Here is a 23,693-nt window from a genome sequence, read left to right as displayed (position 1 = left end):
CTGGATGGAAGGTCAAATAGTGGATGGCAATGAGCTACCTGGAAGAAGGCAGTTGAAGTGATGGAATTTGAGATATAGTCTAGATAAGGTAGTAAGTGAAGCCAGGAGGTGAAAGATTGAGAGAAAAGGGAAGTGTTAAGAGATTGTGCATCTAGATGAGATAACACAGTGGGTATAATGGAGTAAAAGAGTGATGAATAGTTAGGGGTAGTGGTAAGAGACTGGAAGTTTAGAATTTTAAGGTTAAGGAATTAAATGGGTCCGTCCAGGCAATGTCAAAGTCCAAGTTAAGTTCCTGGGAATTGGGTGCTGAAGTGAGGTGATGATGAAGGGCTTGGATGTTGAGGATGCCTAGGGTCAAGTGGACTTGGATTGTAGAGGAAACCTGTTACAGATGCCAGTGACCTAGAAGACATGAGATAATGGTAATACCAGATGGAAGGTGATTTAGCTGGATGGTGTGGACCTTTCAAAGACTGGTAAGAAATGTTGCAGAAGCTGGGAGACCTGTGTGGGAGTAGACGAGAGAGTGCTGGCTCTTTCGGCCCCAGAGTACACATTTGAGAATTGGTGAATAAGCAGCTGTGTACTATAGTGACTTCTAGAGAAGCAGTGTCCTCAGGGGAACCAGCCTTAAGTTTGAGAGATGAGGATGGAGGATCTCTTCTGTTAAGAGATGGAGAACAGAGGAGTCTGGTGGGAGGTGTCATCCTTGTTAGTAGCCTGATATCTAGGGGTAAAGTGTAGAGTAGTAAGGGATTAAGAGAAGAAATGGTATGTAAAAGAGAGTGCTGTTTTGGGGAGAAATGGAGGGACTATAGTACATGACACTGTTTTCTGAAATCATGCATCTTGTACACTCATTGGAAGCATAAGGATTAGCATTCATATCACTGTAGTAAAGGACTTATGGATGTGGTTTATTAGATGACTACTTTTAAAGTTCTTATGTTTAGCTTTTATTATCCTCTGATTAATAGGCTGTTTTAAGTAGTGGAACTCTATTGTTGACTTAAAAATTATAGTCAGTAGTAATACACAGATTATTGAGGACCAGATTTGCTTTGTTCTATTAAATGTTATATATGTATGCATATGTTATATATATAAACATTTATTTGGTGTATGTTCCAGATATGATGCTAGATTTTTTTTTTTTAAGATTTTTTAAAATTTATTTGACAGAGACAGCGAGAGAGGGAACACAAGCAGGGAGAGTGGGAGAGGGAGAAGCAGGCTCTCTGCCGAGCAGGGAGCCCAATGCGGGGCTCGATCCCAGGACCCTGGGATCATGACCTGAGCCGAAGGCAGACGCTTTAACGACTGAGCCACCCAGGCGCCCCATGATGCTAGATATTGATACAGATTATCTAGAATCCTCACAACAACCTTTCAGTATAGATATTATCCTCATTTACTGATAAGGTAATTGAAACTCCGACAAACTAATTAACTTGATGAAGGTAAGGCATCTGTTAAGTGGTGTATTTGACTCCGAAGTCAGTGTTCTCCATTGTGTTTTCTCTTTTGATTCCCCACCCCCACCCCCACCTTGGGCTTGTGTTATTCTACACTACTTTCTAAAAAGTTATTTTTATTTGTGTAGTGTGGTCTTAACTGTAGTCTCTATTAATGTTGGAATCATAATTTGACCACTTTGTTGTTTTCTTTTTTTTTTTTCTTTTTAAAGATTTATTTATTTATTTTAGAGAGTGGCAGAGGGGCAGGGGGAGAGGGAGAGAGAGAATCCCAGGCAGGGTGCCTGGGTGGCTCATTCGGGTTAAGTGTCTGCTTTGGCTCAGGTCATGATCCCAGGGTCCTGGGATCGAGTCCCGCATCAGGCTCCCTGCTCAGCGGGGAGTCTGTTTCTCCCTCTGCCCTTCCTCCACTTTTGCATGTGCAAGTTACAAAAAAATAAATAAAACCTAAAAAAAAAAAAAAAAGCAGGAATCCCAGCGGACTCCGTGCTGAGCTCAGAGCTTGGCACCCAACACAGGGTCTCCATCTCATGACCCTGAGATCATGACCTGAGCCAAAACCAAGAGTTGATGCTTAGCTGACTGAGCCACCCAGGCACCACTGTTTTTTCTCTGCTTTTAAGAGATTTTCCCACAGCTTCTTATGGTAATTTAGAATTTTGTCTTCCATAGTAGTTGCCATAGCCATTATAGTTAATACAAGTATTAATACAAATACTAATAATACTAATCCAATATAACATTTAGAAAAATGAATATATATTTATATTGTTATATTGGTTATTCATAAGTAACTTGAAAAGGACAAGGTACTAATGTTGGTGTTGTACTAAAGGACAAGCTATCTAAATGTTGATATCTATGGGTCACTGTTTCCAAAACAACAATTTGTATACCTAATTGCTACCATGATTTCTTGCCCCCTGGTGAGAATGTCACATACGATGGATTCAGACAAAGGCTTATTATTATAATTTAGGTAGATTTGATTTTCTAATTGTTTTCTCCTTGTAGGCCACTATAATGGCTATTGTAGGAAAAAATTAAATTGTTCTGGTTTTTTTTTTTTTAACAAAATCATACTAGTATATATTCTACATTCTCTTTGATGACTGTGAGTTGACCTTACTTATTTTTTCCTACATGTGGATGTTAAGCTATGGTGGCAGCATCTTTCTTCACTATTCACTTTGTCCCTGTAATCAAGCATAATAGTGCGAGGTAGATGGTTGCCAAATGATTCTCCTGTTTTTTTCTTTTTGGGTGAGAATTCCTTTGAACAATTGTTCATTATTACTATTTTTCAGCAGTGAGAGGACCTAAGGGAATCCTTTGCTTTTTAAAACTCTTCTTGGGGCACCTGGGTGGCTCAGTCGGTTAAGCAGCTGCCTTTGGCTCAGGTCATGATCCCAGGGTCCTGGGATTGAGCCCTGAGTCCGGCTCCCTGCTCAGTGGGGAGCCTACTTCTCCCTCTCCCTCTGCCTGCCTGCCTGCCCGCCCGTGCTCTCTCTCACTCTCTATCTCAAATAAATAAATAAAATCTTAAAAAAAACAAACAAACAAACAAACCCAGGAAGTGTTCTCTTTCTGCTTTGGTGGGATATAGTATAATTGAGTACCTGTGTGAAATTCCACATTCATTCTAACATATTGCTTCTTTTTTTTTTTTTTTAAGATTTTATTTATTTATTTTGACAGAGAGAGAGCACAAGCAGGGGGAGCAGCAGGCAGAGGGAGAGGGAGAAGTAGACTCCCTGCTGAGCAAGGAGCCTGATGTGGGGCTTGATCCCAGGAGCCCGGGATCATGACCTGAGTCAAAGACAGATGCTTAACCAACTGAGCCACTCAGCTGCCCTAGCAAACCAAATTTAACAGCATATTAAAAAAACCAAATGGAATTTAGGGCAGGAATGCAAGGGTCATTCAACATATGAACATTAATTACCATAGTACTAGAATGGAGGATCATCTGAATTGACACAGAAAAACATTTAACAGAATTCAGTACTTTTTCATGATAAAAGAAAAAATCCAGCAAACTAGGAATAGAAGGGAACTTCCTTAAAATGATCAAGGGATTTATGAAAACCGCATAACTAACATCATACTTAATGGTGAAAAATTGTAAGCTTTCTCCCTAAGACCAAGAACAAGACAAAGATGCCACTTTCACCACTGCTGTTCAACATTGTACTGGGAGTCCTAGCCAGAGCAGTTATGCAATAAAAAGAAATAAAAGGCATCCAAATTGGAAAGGAAGAAGTAAAACTATCTCTTTGCAGATGGCATGATTCTATATATAGAAAATCCCATAGAATCCACAAAACACAATTAGAACTGATAAACAAATTAAGGAAAGTTGTAAGGTAGACTATCAACACATAAAATTCAGTTATGCTTCCATACACCAACAAGGAACAATACAAAAAGTAAATTAGGGGACGCCTGGGTGGCTCAATCGGTTGAGCGTCTGCCTTCGGCTCAGGTCATGATTCCAGGGTCCTGGGATCGAGCCCCGCAGTGGGCTCCCTGCTTCTCTCTCTCCCTCTGCCAGCTGCTCCCCCCGCTTGTGTTCTCTTTCTCTCTCTCTCTGTCAAATAAACAAATAAAATCTTTTTTAAAAAAAAGTAAAACAATTCTATTTACATCAGCCTCCAAAAGAATACAATATTTAGGAATAAATTTAACCAAAGAGGTAGAAGACCTGCACAACTAATAACTGCAAAATAATACTGATAGAAATTAAAAAACTAAGTAAGTGGTAAGAATTCCCTTGTTCATGGATTGGAAGATTTAATATTGTTAACACTAAAATATTCCACAAAGCAATCTAGTCAATGCAATCTGTACCAAAATTTCAATGGCTTTTTCTGCAGAAGAAATGAGAAAACCAATCCTCAAATTTATATGGAACTGAAAGGGGCCCAGAACAGCCAGAACAACATTGAAAAGGAAAAAGCAAGAAGACTCCCACTTCATAATTCGAAAACTTATTACAAAGCAACAGTAATCAAAACAGTGTGATATTGGTGTAAGGATAAACATATAGACTACTAGAACGTAAGTGCATCCAGAAATAAACCTGAAATATCTATGTCCAGTTAATTTTTTAAAAAGATTTTATTTATTTGACCGAGAGAGAGAGTTTGCACAAGCAGGGGTAGCGGCAGGCGGAGGGAGAGGGAGAAGCAGGGTCCCTGCTGAGCAGGGAGCGTGGTGCTGGGCTTGATCCCAGCACCCTGGGATCATGACCTGAGCTGAGGCAGACACTTAACTGACTGAGCCACCCTGGCACCCTTATGGCCAATTAATTTTTGACAAGGGTGCTAAAATGATTAAATGGAAAAAGAAGTTCCTTCAACAAATGGCGCTGGGACAACTGGATAACCACATACAAAAGAATGAAGTTGAACCCCACCTCACACCATATACACAAATTAACTTGAAATAGATCAATGACCTAAATTTAAGAGCTAAAACCATAAAACTCTTTGAAGAACACATAGGTGTATACATACCACGACCTTGGATTTGGCAAAAGATTCTTAGATTTGATATTAAAAGCAGGAGCAACAAAAGAAAAATTGGGTGAAATGGACTTCATAAAAATTAACTTTTGTTGGGGCGCCTGGGTGGCTCAGTCAGTTAAGCGTCTGCCTTTGGCTCGGGTCATGATCCTAGGGTCCTGGGATCGAGCCCCACATCGGGCTCTCTGCTTGGCGGGGAGTCTGCTTCTCCCTCTGCCCTTCACCCCACTGTGCTCTCTCTCACTTTCTCTGTCTCTCTCTCAATTAAATAAATAAAATGTTAAAAAACTTAAAAAAAATTAACTTTTGTGCATCAAAAGATACTATAAAGAAAATAAGGACAACCCTTACTTAGCCATAAAAAAGAATGAAATCTTGGGGCACCTGGGTGGCTCAGTTGGTTAAGCTTCTGCCTTCAGCTCGGGTCATGATCCTGGAGTCCTGGGATCTAGCCCCACATGGGCTCCCTGCTCAGCGGGGAGCCTGCTTCTCCCTCTGACCCTCCTCTCTCTCGTGCTTTCTCTCTCGCTTGCTCGCTCTCAAATAAGTAAATAAAATTAAAAAAAAAAATGAAAAGAATGAAATCTTGCCACCTGTAACAACATGCATGGACCTAGAGGGTAGTATGCTCAGTGAAAAAAGACAGAGAAAGACAAATACCATATGATTTCACTCATATGTAAAACCTAAAAAACAAACTAACAAAACTATTAAAAAAGAAAAACTGAAAATTGAGAGAGGAAAAAAAAAACAACCCAGAAAATGGAAGAAAGTATTTGCAAATCATATGTCTGATAAGAGTTTGAGTATCCAGAATATATAAAGAATTCTTACAGTTCAAGGACAAAAAGACAACCCAATTTTAAAAATGGGCAAAGGAACTGAATAGACATTTCTCCAAAGAAGATATATAAATTGCCAACAAGCACAAGAAGAGATGTTTAAGGAGCACCTGGGTAGCTCAGTCGGTTGAGTGACCGACTCTTGATCTTGGCTCAGGTTTTGATCTCAGGATTGTGGGTTCAGGCCCCACGTCAGGCTCCACACTGGGCTCCACACTGGGCATGGAGCCGGCCTACGTACTCAAGTACATACATACATACATACATACATAAATATATATTTTTTTAAAGATTTTATTTATTTATTTGACAGAGAGAGACACAGTGAGAGAGGGAACACAAGCAGGGGGAGTGGGAGAGGGAGAAGCAGGCTTCCCGCTGAGCAGGGAGCCCGATGTGGGGCTCGATCCCAGGACTCTGGGATCATGACCTGGGCCGAAGGCGGACGCTTAATGACTGAGCCACCCAGGTGCCCCCATACATAAATATTTTTAAATAAAAATAAAGATAAGAAAAAAAGACGTTCAGTAGTGGTCATTAAAGAAAGGTAAATCAGAACCACAGTGAGATACCACTTCATACCCACTTGGATGGTTTTTTTTTTTCCCCTAAGATTTTATTTATTTGGGGCAGGAAGCAGAGGGAGAGGGAGAGAGAATCTCAAGCAGACTCCCCGCTAAGTGCAGAGCCCGACATGGAGCTCTTTCTCATGACCCTGAGATCATGACCTGAGCCGAAATCAAGAGTCGGACGCTTAACAAACTGAGCCACCCATGCACCCCAGGGTGGCTTTAATTAAAATAATAATAATAATAATAAATGTTGATGAGGATGTGGAGAAATGGGAACCCTCATATATAAGTGGTGGCAATGAAAAATGGTGTAGTTATTGTGGAAAAACAGTTTGACAATGCCTCAGAAAAGTTAAACACAGAATTAGCATAAGACCTTGTAAATTCCCCTCTAGGTATATACCCAAGAGAATGCAAATATACTGTCTTCATAGAAGCTTGTACACAAATGTTTACAGCAACATTATTCATTAATAGGCAAGAGGTAGAAACAATCCAAATGTCCATCAGTGGATGAATGGGGAAGCAAATTATGGTGCATACAAACAGTGGAAGCCATAAAAAGAAGCAAAGTATTCAAAGATGCTGTAACCTTGATTAACATGGAAAACATTACAGTAAGGGAAAGAAGCCAGATTAAAAAAAGATCACATATTTGCTGATGCCTTTTATATGATATGTCTAGAATAGGCAAATCAAAGAGACAGAAAGATTAGAGGTGACCAGAGGATGCGGGGAGAAGGAAATGGGGAGTGATTTCTTAACGGGTATGGGGTGTTTTTAAGGGGTGATGAAAAAGTTTTGAAACTAAAGAGAGCTGGCGGTTGCACAACATTGTAAATATACTAAATACCACTTAATTGTATACTTTAAAATAGTTAATTGTATACTTTAAAATGGTTAACTGCATGTTGTGTAAATTTTACCTCAATAAAAGCAAACAAATTGAAAGAACTTCCAGAAAGAGGACTGAAGTCATACATTTGCCCATTCCCTACTCAGTTTCCACTAAATGATTGGAAAAGGATATTTTCTACGGGTGTAAACTCACAAGAACAAAAAGCACAGAAGATGAAGCCATGGCAACAAAACTTTTAGAAGGTGCATTGCAGGACACATGGTAGCTGATTTAGCATGTGAAAACTAATTTCCAACAAAGAACTCCAGAAACACTCAGGACATCAACTACCAGGTACTTTTGGTGAAGGCAAAAATGAAAACAAGATTGGCACAACGTTTGTTTAATGAGTCACTAACCTTCCCAATTTCCCACACTGCCTCACTTCACACTACTGGATGACCATCTCTCTGGGCAGAACACTGGAGATTCTCAAGAGGTAAAACAGGACAACTAAGGACCAGGCTAACCATACTGAAAATAATTGACAAAATTAAAGTGTCTCTAAAACTTGCATATTAAAACCCCCAATACTCTTCTCTCCCTTGGCTCACAGTACAATGTGCTTATACTCTGCAGGCAATAGAAGAGATTGTTCTTTTGGAAATCTGATTAGCCTAAAAGACCTACAGTTAATGACATCACAAGGTAACCTAGTAAAACTCCTCAGTGAGGCCTACAAGTTAGCAAGTGCCAGTAGTGATCACATAACTGCCATTAAGGTTTTGGTGCCTCATTTTAAAAAAATAAACAGATAGCCACAGATCATCGAACATCTGAGAAAAGCTTCAACCTTAGAGACAAAAAGAGAAGTGGAGGGAAAAGGCTGTGCAGCAAGATGGAAACCTCAAAAATAAAAACAAAACCTACCCTCAGTAACCTCAGAGAAAAAAACAAGATATTGTAACCTTGAAACAAGAACATGTGTTTTTATAAAAAGATGAAGGGTGCCTGGGTAGCTCAGTCGGATGAGTGTCAGACTCTTGATTTCGGCTCAGGTCACGACCTCAGGGTCGTGAGATCAAGCCCTGCATGGATTCTTTCTCTTCCTCTGCCCCTTCCTCCCCCATGTGCATCCATGCTCTCTCTCTTAAAAAAAAAAGAAAAAAGAAATAAGAGCCCCTAGAAATTAAAATAATGAATGGAAGGCTCAAAGAAGAACTGGAAGATCAAGCTGAAGAAATTCTCCAAAGAGTTAAGCAAAGAGAAAAATATAAGAAATGGGAAAGAATATTAGAATCTGTCTAGGAGTCTGAGCTGCTTCTCCCTCTCCTCCCACTTGTGCTCTCTGTCGCTATCTCTGTCTCTCTCAAATAAATAAATCTTTAAAAAACAATTTGGTTTGGGGGCGTCTGAGTGGCTCAGTCGTTAGGCGTCTGCCTTCGGCTCAGGTCATGATCCCAGGGTCCTGGGATCGAGCCCCGCATCGGGCTCCCTGCTCAGCGGGAAGCCTGCTTCTCCCTCTCCCACTCCCCCTGCTTGTGTTCCCTCTCTCGCTGTGTCTCTCTCTGTCAAATAAATAAAATCTTAAAAAAAAAACAAAAAAACAAAAAACAATTTGGTTTGCTATTATTTTGTTGAGGATTTTTGTGTCTGTATTCCTAAGGGATGTTGGTCTGTAGTATTCTTGTATCTTTGTCTTGCTTTGGTATCGGTAACACAGGCCTCAGGGAATGTTCTCTCAGTGTGAGGTAGAAGTCACCAGTGAAGCCATTTAGTTTTGGACTTTTTTTTGTTGGGAGATTTTTTGGCTACTGATTGAATCTCTTTACTTGATGTATGTCTGTTGAGATTTTCCTATTTCTTCTGAGTCAATTTTGGTAATTTTATGTGTTTGTAAGAATTTGCTGATTTCTTGTAGATTGTCTAAGTTGGTGGTGTACAGTTGATCATATTATTATCATAGTATTCTCATATTTTTACCAACACCAGTTATATATCTTAACAGCGTCCATTTAGATTGTACTAAACTATTGTTTTCTCAACCTTTTAAAAAATGTTCTTGCCTGAAGTTGTTCCATGCAGACTATTCATAGAGGCTAAATCTTTAGTTACTTTAAATTTCACTTTGACTCTTAAATAGTAATTGAACATAATCTGTAACATCTTGTTATACATCAGGAGCCAAGGAAAACCACTTGAAACCATTTGCCCTGTTTTGTAATTGCCTGTTGATGTTACCAGTGTTCTCAATTTTTCAATCAACCATGCTTGCTGAAAGGCTAATACAAGTTTATTTTCTCTGAGCAAGTTTCTTCACTTGCTGCAAACTATTTTTTATTTATTTTTAAAGATTTTATTTATTTATTTCACAGAGACACAGTGAGAGAGGGAACACAAGCAGGGGGAGTGGGAGAGGGAGAAGCAGGCTTCCCGCAGAGCAGGGACCCCGATGTGGGGCTCGATCCCAGGACCCTGGGATCATGACCTGAGCAGAAGGCAGACCCTTAACGACTGAGCCACCCAGGCGCCCCTGCAACCAAACAATTTAAATAAATCACCATTAGAAGATGGTTTGCTGTGCTTGGCTAACAAATGAGCCATTCAGAAGCTTTCTTTGGTTGCAACCTCATTTTTATTCTTTTTTTTTTTTTTTTTGGTAAAGAAATCCTGCTATGATAAGGTATTCTGTTTTGTTGTTGTTGTTTTTTTTCTAAATTTTCTTTTATTTTCCTGTGAGTTGGGCTGTTGTGATGAATTTACTGCGGTATTGCTGATGTATAGGGTATTATAGCACAGCCATAATGTCATTGATGGTAAACATAATATGCCATTTAATTTGATAGCAAAATAACCTACACTCCAGTGTGCCCTGGAAGTGTGACTTAGATTGGAAGTCCACTTTTCTCTGTCCTATTTTGATTTGATAGGTGTGTACTGGTAAATTTAAAACATTGTTGCAGTATGTCAATATGCATTGCATTCAGAATTATGTCCAGGTAGAACTGTGTCACTGCAGTTTGTTAGTGGACCAAGTACCAATGGGAAACAGTTATCTCACAGCTGCTCAGCTCTACCCTTGTTGTGTGAGAGGAACCATAGATCATACATAAACAAATCGATATGGATGTGTTCCAGTAAAACTTTATTTGTGGACACCATAATTTGAATTTAACATCATTTTGTGCCATGTAACAGTATTACTTTTTTTTTTTTCCCAACCATTTGAAATTTTTCTTAGCTTGTAGGCTATACAGAAACAGGTGGAGACCAGGTTTGGTCCATGGGCTATATTTTGCCAACCCTTGCTCTCCGGTGTTTAAGACATTTACAGATTACTGCATGCCTCTGTGTGACCTCCTAGTGGCTCAAGGAACATAGAGCAAATAAGTCTTGAGATACAGAGTTTCTGAAGCACCATGAATTTGAGAACTGTAGAGTTGGAAATCTGGAGCTAGAACTATTTATTTATTTTATTTATTTATTTTTTTAAAATATTTTATTTATTTATTTGAGAGAGAGAGCATAAGCCGGCGGAGAGGCAGAGGGAGAAGCAGGCTTTCCGCTGAGCAGGGAGACCGATGTGGGACTCAGCCGAAGGCAGACGCTTAACCAACTGAGCCACCCAGGCGCCACTAGAACTATTTATTATAGAGAGATTGTGGTAGCTGCTCATATCATTTCTAGCACTTGGGCTTTGGTGACACTTCGGAAGAAGATAAAACAGCACTCTCCCAAATTTTGTATTCAGATCTCTGCAGTGCTGTAAGACATTTATGACAACTTTAACAAATACATAACTATAGACTTAATAAGCGTCAGGGATTTACTAGGTACTAGATATGTAGTAGTCAAAGTTATTCTCAAATAAAATAGAGATCGTGTCTCTCTCCTTTTAAAACTCTCTTATGGTTTCCATTATCTTTAGAATAAAATTCACACATTACCATGATCTTTCTAGGTTTTGCTTCTTTTCAGTTCTCCCCCTTCTGTTGTTGGCTCTAGCCACATATTGGGCCTTTCACTTCCTCAGAGAAACCAAGGTCTTATCTGACTGCTTATACCATCCCCTTGTGTTGGAGCTATTGCCTTCTCTACCTGAGCCTGCCCACACTCACCTCATTTTCATTGCTTGCTGGTTCCTATTCATCTTTCAGGTTTTAGCTTATATGCCACCTTCTCAAAGAGGCGGTACGCTGTCCCCGTACTCTCTGTAAAGTAGGTATCCTTCTTTAGTCTCTGAAATTTCTACCATTTAGTAGTAGTTACAATGTTTAATTTGTGTTTTTATCAATCTCCCCTGAGACTGTACACTTCTTGAGGGGAGGGACCATGCATGTCTGAAGTTCCTAGAAAATAGTAATGACATTATAAATAGTTGAATAAATGAGCACTTGGTTTCTGGAAGTCATGCTTTTTTGGATTTTCTTCCATTTCAGTGACTGTCCCTCCTCTTTCCTCATTTTTCTTTGTCTCCTTGATCCCTAAACTTTGGGATCTCCTATGCCTCACTTGCCTGCTTTCTTCTCCATGTGCACTTACTCCCTTTTCCTCTGTTTTGGTCTTTTTTTTTTTTTCCCCAGGTTTTATTTATTTGAGAGAGAGAGAGAGCATGAGAGTGGGGAGGGTCACAGGGAGAAACAGACTTCCCGCTGAGCAGGGAGCCCAATGTGGGGCTTGATCCCAGGATTCCGGGATCATGACCTGAGCCAAAGGCAGATGCTTAACCTGCTGAGCCATTCAGGCACCCCTCTCTGTTCTGGTCTTAATAGCCTTAAATATTATCTGCACATTAATGACTCCCAAATCCATGTGGTAAACCTGAGACTTCATATAAAACTATCTACTTGGTATTTCCACTTGGAGAGCTTATTGGCATCTCACATTTTATATGTCCAAAGTAGAATTTTTGATTTCCTAACTCCTAAATTTCTTCTTTATTTCAGTAATTATAAATACTGTTCTTATTATAGTTCAGCCCCCAGACCTTGGGGTCATCCTTGACTCTCCTGTGTTTCTCACATCCAGTCCAAATTCTGTCAGCTTTACCTTACAAACAAAACAAAACAAAAAAACCCACCTCACTTCTTACTGCTCTTTCTACTTTTACAACCTACCACCACCCAGGTCCTATGCTCCATTATTTTGTACCTAGATTATTACAATAGTCTCTTAAATATATGTCAGGTTATTATATATCAGATTATGACACTCCTTTGCTTACAATCCTCCAGTGGTTTCTCATCTCATAATGAAAATCAGTTCTAATGGTCTGTGAAGCCTTGCTTTACTAGTCTTTCCACCCCCCAGCCCTTACTCTACCCCCTCACTCAGTTCTTTTCCCATTGGCCTTCTTGCTTTTTCTCATAAAATCCAAAAATTCTATGTCTTTAGGACTTTGCACTCACTATTTCCTCTACCTGCAGTGTTTCCCCCATAGATTTCTGTAGAGTTCAGTTCCTCTTATCCTTTTGGTATCTCCTCAGATATTGGAGAAAATCCTTTCCTTACCCCCTTATCTAAATTAACTTTGCTCCTTCTTTCACTTCTATTCCCCTTCCCCGATTTTATTTTTCCTTATAGCAAGTATTACTACCTGAAGTGTTACTGGTGTTAACCTTAAAAATAACTGTCAGTTATTTTACCAGCTAAAATGGGTTTATTTGGAATAGCAGAAAATTGTGATTTGAGACAAGCAAGCTATGGCAAAACCATAGGCAAATCTGAGAACAAAAGAATAGAAAGCTCTTTTATAGGGGAAAGTGGAGGAGTTGGGCTGTTTTAATCAAAAAGTCCATTGGCGTTACTTGGAGCTCAAAGAATAGTGGCTTTTCTTTGGCTAAGTTGTGACAGTCTCTCATTGGCTAGGCTGTTGCCTGGGGGAGGAGAAAAACTTTTCTTCCTCTTTCTTGGGGTGGTAAACTGGTGTTGACTTGCGGTGTTCATCTCTTCCTGTTCGGGTTGCAATTGAGGGAGACTTGGAGGGTGTGAGAGCTCCCCCTGCTGGCCTCCAGACTCCATTTAAAATGACATTTTCTTTTATTTCACGGTAGAATGGAAGCTCTGTGAGGATGGGGCTTTGTTTTGTTTACTCTTGTGTTTTCAGTGTCTAGAACATGCCTGTTACATAGCAGCTACTCAGAAAATATTTTTTAGGGATGCCGGTGTGGCTCAATTGGTTAAGCGTCTATCTTCGGCTCAGGTCATGATCACAGGTTTGGGGGATCAAGTCCACATCTGGCTCCTTGTTCGGCAGGGAACCTGCTTCTCTCTCTGCCTTCTGGCCCCCCCCCCCAGCCTCGCTTGTGCTCGTGTTTTCTCTCTCTCTCTTTGACAAAATAAATAAAATCTTTTTTTTTTTTTAAGATTTTATTTATTTATTTGACACAGAGAGAGACAGCTAGAGAGGGAACACAAGCAGGGGGAATGGGAGAGGGAGAAGCGGGCTCCTGCTGAGCAGGGAGCCGGATGCCTGGCCTGATCCCAGGACCCTGGCATCATGACCTGGGCCAAAGGCAGACGCTTAACGATTGAGCCACCCAGGAGCTCCAGTAAATAAAATCTTTTTTTTTTTTTTAAAGATTTTATTTATTTATTTGAGAGAGAGAAAGCACATGAGAGGGGGGAGGGTCAGAGGGAGCAGCATACTCCCAGCTGAGCAGGGAGCCCGATGCGGACTCGATCCTGGGACTTCAGGATCCTGACCTGAGCCGAAGGCAGTTGCTTAACCAGCTGAGCCACCCAGCTGCCCTAAATAAAATCTTTAAAAAAATTTGTTTAAATGAATGATCGTTGCTTCTGGTTTAGGACAAAATACACATATGTGGTTGAAAGTGAACAGCACAAAGTTAGCACCCCAAAAGTGGCAAAATGGAAATATAGAAATAAATTGATTTATCATTGACCTTGTTGAACTGATGAAATAACCAGTTCTGGAACTGCCTTACCTTTGGACCTCTTGTTATGTTGGAAAACACCCTCCCTCCCTTCAGCTACTTTCAAATGGATTTTCTGTTTTTTGCAGCCTAGAAACATTGTATTTCATACAGAACCATTTTTACTCTAAATTATATGAAAATTTAAAAAAAAATAACATCCTGGTTGGAGAAACTAAAGTAAAACTGATATTCATGTCCTTCCCATGTTGCATATTAAAACAAGTCTTTTGAAACAAATGTCTCTTCATAGTAGAAGTGCTAAAAATGGGTACCCAATGATCTAGTAACTCCACCTTTAGGTATTTATTCTTGGAGAGGAATTCAAAAGAGAAAAAGCTCTATGTATAGAGCTGTTCAAAGCTATATTATTTATCAAAATAACAGGAAATAGCTATGATGATTGACTCTTGACCTTTTAAGACATGGCCTTGAAAATTGCTTAGGAACTTTTTATAAGCCTCAATAAAATAAAAAAAACATTGAAAGACAAGTTGTATGTTATACAGGCAAAACAAAGCTAGGCTATTAGAAGTCAGAATAGTGGTTACTCTTGGTGAAGACGTAATGACTTGGAAGCTAGCCAAAGTGGGGGCTTTTGGGATTTTTTTTTTTTTTTTTAAGGATACTGTTAACAGGGGCACCTGAGTGGCTCAGTCAGTTAAGTGTCTGTCTTCGGGGGTGTCCGGGTGGCTCAGATGGTTAAGCGTCTGCCTTCGGCTCATGATCATGATCTCCAGGTCATGATCTCCAGGTCCTAGGATCAAGCCCCACATTGGGCTCCCAGCTCAGCAGGGAGCCTGCTTCTCCCTCTCCCTCTGCCTCTCCCCCTGCTTGTGTTCTGTCTCTCTCTCTCTCTCTCTCTCTCAAATGAATAAATAAAATCTTAAAAAAAAAAGTGTCTGTCTGGCTCAGGTCATGATCTTGGGGTCCTGCCATGTTGGGCTCCCTGCTCAGTGGGGAGTCTGCTGCTTCCTCTCCCTCCCGCCCCTGCTCAGGCTGTCTCTCTCAAATAAATAAAACCTTAAAAAAAAAAAAAAAAAAATACCAGTACAAGGTATGTCTCTTTGTGACAGTTTATCAAGCTCTATATGATGTCTGCACTTTTATGATGTATCTTGTACTTCAATGAAAGATTAGGAAAAAAACCTCCAAAATACTGTGATCCACAGCTATATAAAAAATATACCCATGTAGACAAAGATATATATGAAAATGTTAAGTATTAGTTAAGTGTTAGGTGATAGCATTTGTTTATGATTTTCTTAGATAAGAAACATGTTTTTAACTTCTAAAAAAGTTTTAATTGTGATAAAATATAGATAATATGTGTTCTATATATATTTTCATAACTGCTTTATTAGGATGTAATTCACATACCATACAATTCACCCATTTAAAGCATACCATTCATTGTTTTTAGTATATTTACAGAGTAGGGTAACCATCACCACAGTCAATGTTAGAACATTTTTATCACTCCAGGGGCGCCTGGGTGGCTCAGTCGGTTAAGCGTCTGCCTTCGGCTCATCATGATCCCAGGGTTCTGGGATCAAGCCCCGAGCAGAGAGCCTGCTTCTCCCTCTCCCTCTGCTGCTCCCCCTGCTTGTGCTCTCATTCTCTCTCTCACTCTGTCAAGTAAATAAATAATCTTTAAAAAAAAAAATTTCATCACTCCAGAAAGAAACCCAATACCCATTAGAAGTGACTCACTGTTTTCCCCAAATCTCTTATTTTTGTTGTTCAATTAATTAATTTTTGAGTATAGTTGACACACAATGTTAAATTAGTTTCAGGTGTACAACATAATGATTCAGTATCTCTATACATTATGCTATGCTTACCACAAGTTTATTTTTAAAAGCTTTTTCCCCCAGCTTTGTCACTGTCAAATAGCAGTTTTCTTCTTTGGAGCTCTAACCTTCCTACTTATCTTGATTCAGTAAGTGGAGCGGGAGTGTGGAGTGAGTGGCGTACTTAAAAAGGTGTTACAGTTTATTAAGAAATACTACAGAGTTAAAAAAAAAATAATAAAGTATAATATAACATACCCGTCTTAAATTTTTAAAAGGGAAAGACAAGGTAATTAACATGTAGTGAATTCTTGCTAAATATTAATCCTTATATTAGGTTGCTTGTTTTAAAATGGTCCTGTGTGTTTCACTTGATACCCTGCTCACCTCCTGACAGTTTTATAGAAAAAAACTGCCTCAGAAAACTGAGGTTCAAGCCAGTTAAATAACTTGTCCAAGTTTGTACAGCTATGGAATGGCAGAGCCAGGGTTTAATTAAACATAGGGGTTTTGTTTGTTTGTTTGTTTGTTTTAATACATGTAAAAACTCTTTACTGAATGTGGTCACTAACCATAGATCATCTTTAAAGCTCCAAAATCTAGAATTTATGGAGATAGTTAAATTATGGGATGCTGGTTAATGATAGCAGCACTAGGATTCTAAAGATGTTATTTTCCAGGGGTACTAATGTAATGAAATAATGTGATCTCCTTGAGTACTTTTGAGAAGAGGCTAAAGGTTTGTGCTTCTCTCTGTTCTATCTATGAACAGTTTTGTCTTTGGTTTCCCAATGATCTCTTTGGAAAAAGTGAAGGTGTTAACCAGCACCTTGTGCTAGTGCTTCAAACTTCTGTCTCTGTGAAAAGGATAATAATCACTCCATTCTAAAAGTAAAGTTGCAAAATACCCTTATTGCTGCAAATACTCTCAGGAGGTAATTTGGCAGGACTTGTTTAGTGTTAAATATTCCATCCAGCAAGGGTTGCATTTTAAAAGCTCTGCCCTTATGAGGTTTACTTTAACAATCAATCATAGGTTAAAGGCTCTAATGAGTTATTTTCTAGTTGAGGTAAAAGATCCAGTGGGATCATGTGGCTCTTGTAAACTGGTCTGCTATGTCCAAAGATAGAAATTCTTGATGGTATGTTGTTAAAAGAGAAAGCTACTATTGTTAATCATGAAAATTTCTTGGGGGCGCCTAGGAAGCTCAGTCAGTTAAGCATCTGATTTTGGCTTAGGTCATGATCTTAGGATCCTGGGATTGAGCCCCGCAGGCTCAGTGCTCAGTGGGGAATCTGCTTGAGATTCTCCCTCTCCCTCTGCCCCTCCCCCATTCATGTGCGCATGTGTGCACGCTCTCTCTCTCAAATTAAAAATTCTTTAGTGGAAAGTTCTGGCACTACTGCACGAAAATTGAGGTCTTGGAGAGGTTAAATGATACTACTAAGAGCTCACAGTTAATGGCAAAGGTAAACTAGAATCTAGGTCTCCTAAGTTGAGTCTGTAATCCTTCTCATTAATAAACTTAGTGTGTATGCTTATGAACTAAAAACATTTCAAAGACTCTGTTCTATTCTTTATTCCATTTTAACTTGCAGACCCCAGATGAGGCTGAATTTATAGAATTGTATCATTTTATAATTCCATGAATGTTTTTTGGAATTATGGATATGATTATTTCTTTTTTTTTTTTAAGATTTTATTTATTTATTTGACAGAGAGAGAGAGACAGCGAGAGAGGGAACACAAGCAGGGGGAGTGGGAGAGGGAGAAACAGGCGGAGCCTGATGTGGGGCTCGATCCCAGGAACCTGGGATCATGACCTGAGCCGAAGGCAGACACTTAACAACTGAGCCACCCAGGTGCCCCTGATTATTTCTTTTATGGAAGCATTTATTTTCAGATGTTTTGTGATTTTCATTTTAGAAAATGTGGAAATAAGGGAAAAATTACACCTATAATTACAAATATAAATATGTAATAATAACATATCTGCAGAAATAACCAGATATATTTTTTAAAAAATACACGTTGGGGCGCCTGGCTGGCTCATTCAGTAGAGCATGCAACTCTTGATCTCAGGGTTGTGAGTTCAAGCCCCATGTTGGGTGTAGAGATTATGTTAAAAAATTTTTTTAAAAAAACCCCACATTGTTGGTGTTGGCAGAGAAGGGATTTGAATATAAACAAAACACACACACCACTCTTTAATGGAGCTAATGATACACATTTTGTATCCACTTTTTTCTCTCAAGATTATTATTTACTTTTTCATCTAGTAATTTATACATCTAAATTTTCTAATTTCTTGTTTTGTTGATTTTTTTTCTTTTTTTTTTCTTTCCCCCCATAGATCTTGAGCCAGATGATTGTGCATCCATTTACATCTTTAATGTAGATCCACCTCCATCTACTTTAAACTCACCACTTTGCTTACCACATCATGGATTACCGTCTCACTCTTCTGTTTTGTCACCATCGTTTCAGCTCCAAGGTCACAAAAACTATGAAGGAACTTGTGAGATTCCTGAATCTAAATACAACCCATTAGGTGGTCCCAAACCTTTTGAGTGCCCAAGTATTCAAATTACATCTATCTCTCCTAACTGTCATCAAGAAATAGATGCTCATGAAGATGACCTACACATAAATGACCCAGAAAGGGAGTATTTGGAAAGGCCTTCTAGAGATCATCTCTATCTTCCTCTTGAGCCATCCTACCGGGAGTCTTCCCTTAGTCCTAGTCCTGCCAGCAGTATATCTTCTAGGAGCTGGTTCTCAGATGCATCTTCTTGTGAATCTCTTTCACACATTTATGATGATGTGGATTCGGAGTTGAATGAAGCTGCCGCCCGATTTACTCTTGGATCCCCTCTGACTTCTCCTGGTGGCTCGCCAGGAGGCTGCCCTGGGGAAGAGTCCTGGCATCAACAATATGGACTTGGACACTCCTTGTCACCCAGGCAATCTCCTTGCCACTCTCCTAGATCTAGTGTCACTGATGAGAATTGGCTGAGCCCCAGGCCAGCCTCAGGGCCCTCATCAAGGCCTACCTCCCCCTGTGGGAAACGCCGGCACTCCAGTGCTGAGGTTTGTTATGCTGGGTCCCTTTCACCCCATCACTCACCTGTTCCTTCTCCTGGTCACTCCCCCAGGGGAAGTGTAACAGAAGATACCTGGCTTAATGCTTCTGTCCAGGGGGGATCAGGCCTTGGCCCTGCACTTTTTCCATTTCAGTACTGTGTAGAGACTGATATCCCTCTGAAAACAAGGAAGACTTCTGAAGATCAAGCTACTGTACTACCAGGAAAATTAGAGCTCTGTTCAGATGACCAAGGGAATTTATCACCATCCCGGGAGACTTCGATAGATGATGGCCTTGGATCTCAGTATCCTTTAAAGAAAGATTCATCTGGTGACCAGTTTCTTTCAGTTCCTTCACCTTTTACCTGGAGCAAACCAAAGCCTGGCCACACCCCAATATTTCGGTGAGTTGATGGAAATGGCTGCTGGTCATTGTTCATGCTTATGGGTTATTGATGGCATGCGACTACATTATCTACATGGAATGGGTTCACCATTCCCACCCCCCGCCCTTTTTCAGTGTCTTTTGGACAAATCAAAGTCTGCATGTATTTTCCATTGAGTCTTTAAAGGGCCTTTATAGAGGCTGGACTTAGCATTTTAAAAGCATATAGATAATGAATTGTAAATAATAGTAAATTACATTTAAGAATCCCTAGAAAGAATTTTCTTATCTAAAAAAGCTTCTTGTAAAGGGTTTGATTATAGTATGAGTTAAATTACTAATAAAACTAATTGCGAATGGGCTTTTTATATTTTTAAGAACTTATTGTACAAATGAAGTTTGTATATTATGGCAAGCTTTTTTCACAATTTTTTGTCTTTTGACTTTATAAATTTGACTTTTTTATTAGTGTAGAGGAATTTTAACATTTTGTGTATTCAAATTTGTCTTCTGCCATATGGCTTTTGGATTTTGTGTTATATTTGAAAGCCTTACCCCAGTCTAAAATAATTAAAAATAAACAAAAATTTAACTTGTACATTTCTAATAAAATTTTTATTTACATATTAGTTTTATAATATATGTATATAACATATAGTATTTGTATTTATATATATATATTTGAATCTTGAGTCTAGCTAAGGACTGGAGTAAAGTGTAACAACTTTATTTTCCAAATGACTGATCAGTTACCACAGTCCTATTTTATAGAATCAATCTAGTCTATAATTGATTAGAAAAGACAACTGTTATCGTCCACATGGTAGAGTTGGGTTTGTTTACTTTTTTTTTTTTAATGTTTTTTCACTGATATGAATGTTTATTTCTTGATCCAGATCTTTAGAAAAATAAAATGTGGAATTATGGTATTGAAGACACCTTTAAGCCTATCATGCACACTGCTTCTGAAAATTATCTTAATCTTTTTAGGGGTTTACTTAAGTCTATGGAACAGTGTGGAAACTAGCTGAGAGTTGAAATTGAGTTGTTTCAGACTAGTAAAAGTTAATACCTTTTGTGTTTCACAGTAGTTAGTAAAGCTGGGCTGGGGACATTCAAAGAAATGAATGATAGGAATAATAGCATTTCAGAGGTGGAAGAGACCTTAAAAGTCCTATTTCATCAGTCACTAAGAAGATATTTTTAACATTAATCATTGTAACTTTGGGTCCTTTAATATTTGACCTATAGATGTATAAGTTATTTCTTTTTTAAATCCCACATTTTCAGTGTTAATATGTCTGAATGAATCTGTATCCCTATCCCTTTAAGCTGTTTAAATTATCTTATTGATCAACTGACATTTTCTCTAAAATTGACAGAGTGCTTCAGTTGATAGGCCTTATATTTTTTTCAGCCAGGTGTATAGTGAAATTAAATTTGTTCCTCAAATTGCAGTATACTGCTGACTATGAGCAGTATTTCAGTGAAACAGGGAAAAGAGCAATAGGGAGAAAGTGGGGAAGCAACATGTACAACAGACTAACTTCTATAGCTACACGTCATGAAGGAGATCTATGTACTGAGATACAGGGATGTTTGGATCCTTAGACATTGATATACATACACACAGATGGACATCTTTGCTTAAAAAAATTAAATTATTCTTTTGTTTTTATAATTATGTACACATAGTTGAGAATCAGTTATAGTTTTACAGAATGTTAAAACTTGTCCTTTTTAAAAAAAAATACAGGAAACCAAGAAGTAAATGAAATTGATTTTATTCTTCAGGTTAAAGAATTATTTCTTAAGTACCCATCATATCCAGTGTTATAACTTATTAAGTGAAGTTTTGCAATACTCTGCTTCAGAGATCACAGGAAGAAAGAAATGTTGGTTGCTAGCAAAGAAGTGATTTGAATCATTGCTTGGCAATAATAGCATGGTGAAATGAATTTTTTGTGTGTTTTGTTTATAGCACATCTTCATTACCTCCACTAGACTGGCCTTTACCAACTCATTTTGGACAGTGTGAACTGAAAATAGAAGTGCAACCTAAAACTCATCATCGAGCCCATTATGAAACTGAAGGGAGTCGAGGAGCAGTAAAAGCATCTACTGGGGGACATCCTGTTGTAAAGGTATGAGTTGGGGCTTCTTTTGGAGATACCATATATCTGTTGATGATAAAGTCTGCACATTTAGGTACTACTGAGCCCAAAGAGAGAAAACTCAAAGCTTCAAAGCCTCTATTGAGGTTTTGTGTTCTTGTTGATAATGGCAGCACTTCTGCATTGAGGTTTTTTGGATTTTTTTGTTTTGTTTTATTTTCTATAGTGAAAAATAGTCTTTTGATTGTGGACTGACTCTCTAGCTGGGGAACTCTGGGGAAAGATTATAGTGATCAAACAGTTGTTTTTCTCATTAAAACAAAACACAAGGGGCGCCTGGGTGGCTCAGTCGTTAAGCATCTGCCTTCAGCTGAGGTCATGATCCCGGGGTCCTGGGATCGAGCCCCACATCAGGCTCCCTGCTCAGCGGGAGGCCTGTTTCTCCCTCTCCCACTCCCCATGCTTGTGTTCCCTCTCTCGCTGTATCTCTCTCTGTCAAATAAATAAATCTTTAAAAAAACAAAAAAAACCACAGCTGTATTATGCTTTTAAGTATAATACACGCTCATTTAAAATCCAAGTAATACCAAAAAAGTAGAATAAAGCAGTAAATTACCCCAAATCTAAGCCCCTCAGAAAGGGGCACATGGGTGGCTCAGTTGGTGAAGCATCTGTCTTCCGCTCAGGTCATGATCCCGGGGTCCTGGGATCGAGTCCCACATCGGGCTCCCTGCTCAGCAGGAAGCCTGCTTCTCCCTCTCCCTCTGCCTGCCACTCCCCCTGCTTGTGCTCTCTCTGTCAAATAAATAAAATCTTAAAAAAAAAAATAAACCTCTCAGAAATAAGTAGTTGTTAGTATTTAATTAACATTTCAGATAATTCTCTGTATATTTAGTGAAAGACTGAATGGATGGCTAGAAAATAGAATGAATTTTTTAAGGATAAGATTATACTGAACATCTTTGTGATTAAAATATTTATTTTTATCTGAATTTATTAGAAGAAAATAAAACTAACCTGAAATCATAAAAATTATGTAATAGTTGAGTGTGTGAAATATATTTAATATGTAAGTTTTGAATCATAATAGTTGAATATTAACTTTAATTTTATTTGAATGAAACATTCTAAAAATGAAATAGAAGTAAAACTAAGAACTACTGAATCTTAGATATTGTTCTTCATGCTCAGAGGTCCTAAAAAGATCTAAGGTCAAAGATACTAAATAGGGGCGCCTGGGTGGCTCAGTTGTTAAGCGTCTGCCTTTGGCTCAGGTCATGAGCCCGCTTCCTGCTCAGCGGGCAGCCTGCTTCTCCCTTTCCCACTCCACCAGCTTGTGTTCCCTCTCTCACTGTGTCTCTGTCAAATAAATAAAAATCTTTAAAAAAAAAAAATAAAAGATTTTATTTTATTTATTTATTTGAGAGACAGAGAACATGAGCAGGGGGTGGGGCGGAGGGAGAAGGAGAGAGAGAATCTCAAGCAGACTCCCTGCTGAGTGGGGAGCCTTACGCAGGGCTCTATCCCAGGACCCTGAGATCATGACCTGAGCAGAAGTCAGATGCTCAAGTGACTGAGCCACCCAGGCGCCCCTGCAATTGTTTTTTTAATATCCTAGTCTTAATGTGTGTATTCCAGGAGAAAAAGTAAAATGTGGTAAATTTGTAAATGGAGAGTCCAAAATAGAAAGAAGTTGAATGTTCTTTTATTATTAAATTGGTTTGATAGATGAATGATTGATACTGGTACATATATGTTGTATGTCATATATATGCACATATGTATATGTGTGTATATATACACACACACACATATATATATGTGTGTGTGTGTATATATATATATATCTAGTTTCATGTCTTTGTATACTGTATGGTTAGGGACTGTAGAATTATGCAGCACTGTTAATCTTATTCCAAGTTCCCAGTGGGGTTTTCTTAGGTTTTACACATCTATAATGTTTTTGAGTTGTGGGGATAAAAAATTTCTGTAGTGCCTTTGGCATGTACAAGCACAATTGAGAAACATGCAGGTTAGTCTAAAATGAAACTAAATTGTTTACTTGTTGCCAGGAAATTAATCTGTAGTAAATTTAGCATAGTTTATAATGAATACTTAATCAGA

General features: G+C 38.8%; 1 protein-coding gene across 5 annotated transcripts in view; it reads left to right on the top strand.

Annotated features, from left to right (window-relative positions):
• NFATC3 (nuclear factor of activated T cells 3) overlaps positions 1-23,693 on the top strand; it is a 116,437-nt gene that overhangs the window by 23,653 nt on the left and 69,091 nt on the right. For all 5 annotated transcript variants that reach the window (XM_036114968.2, XM_036114969.2, XM_078062573.1 and 2 more), the window contains 2 exons: positions 18,340-19,474; positions 21,437-21,599. In XM_036114968.2, coding sequence (XP_035970861.1) covers positions 18,340-19,474; positions 21,437-21,599 — 1,298 coding nt within the window. The remainder of the gene's footprint in view (positions 1-18,339; positions 19,475-21,436; positions 21,600-23,693) is intronic.

Source organism: Halichoerus grypus, chromosome 15 (assembly GCF_964656455.1).
Source record: "Halichoerus grypus chromosome 15, mHalGry1.hap1.1, whole genome shotgun sequence".
Taxonomy (NCBI): domain Eukaryota; kingdom Metazoa; phylum Chordata; class Mammalia; order Carnivora; family Phocidae; genus Halichoerus; species Halichoerus grypus.
This window is presented reverse-complemented; position numbering and strand designations above follow the sequence as displayed.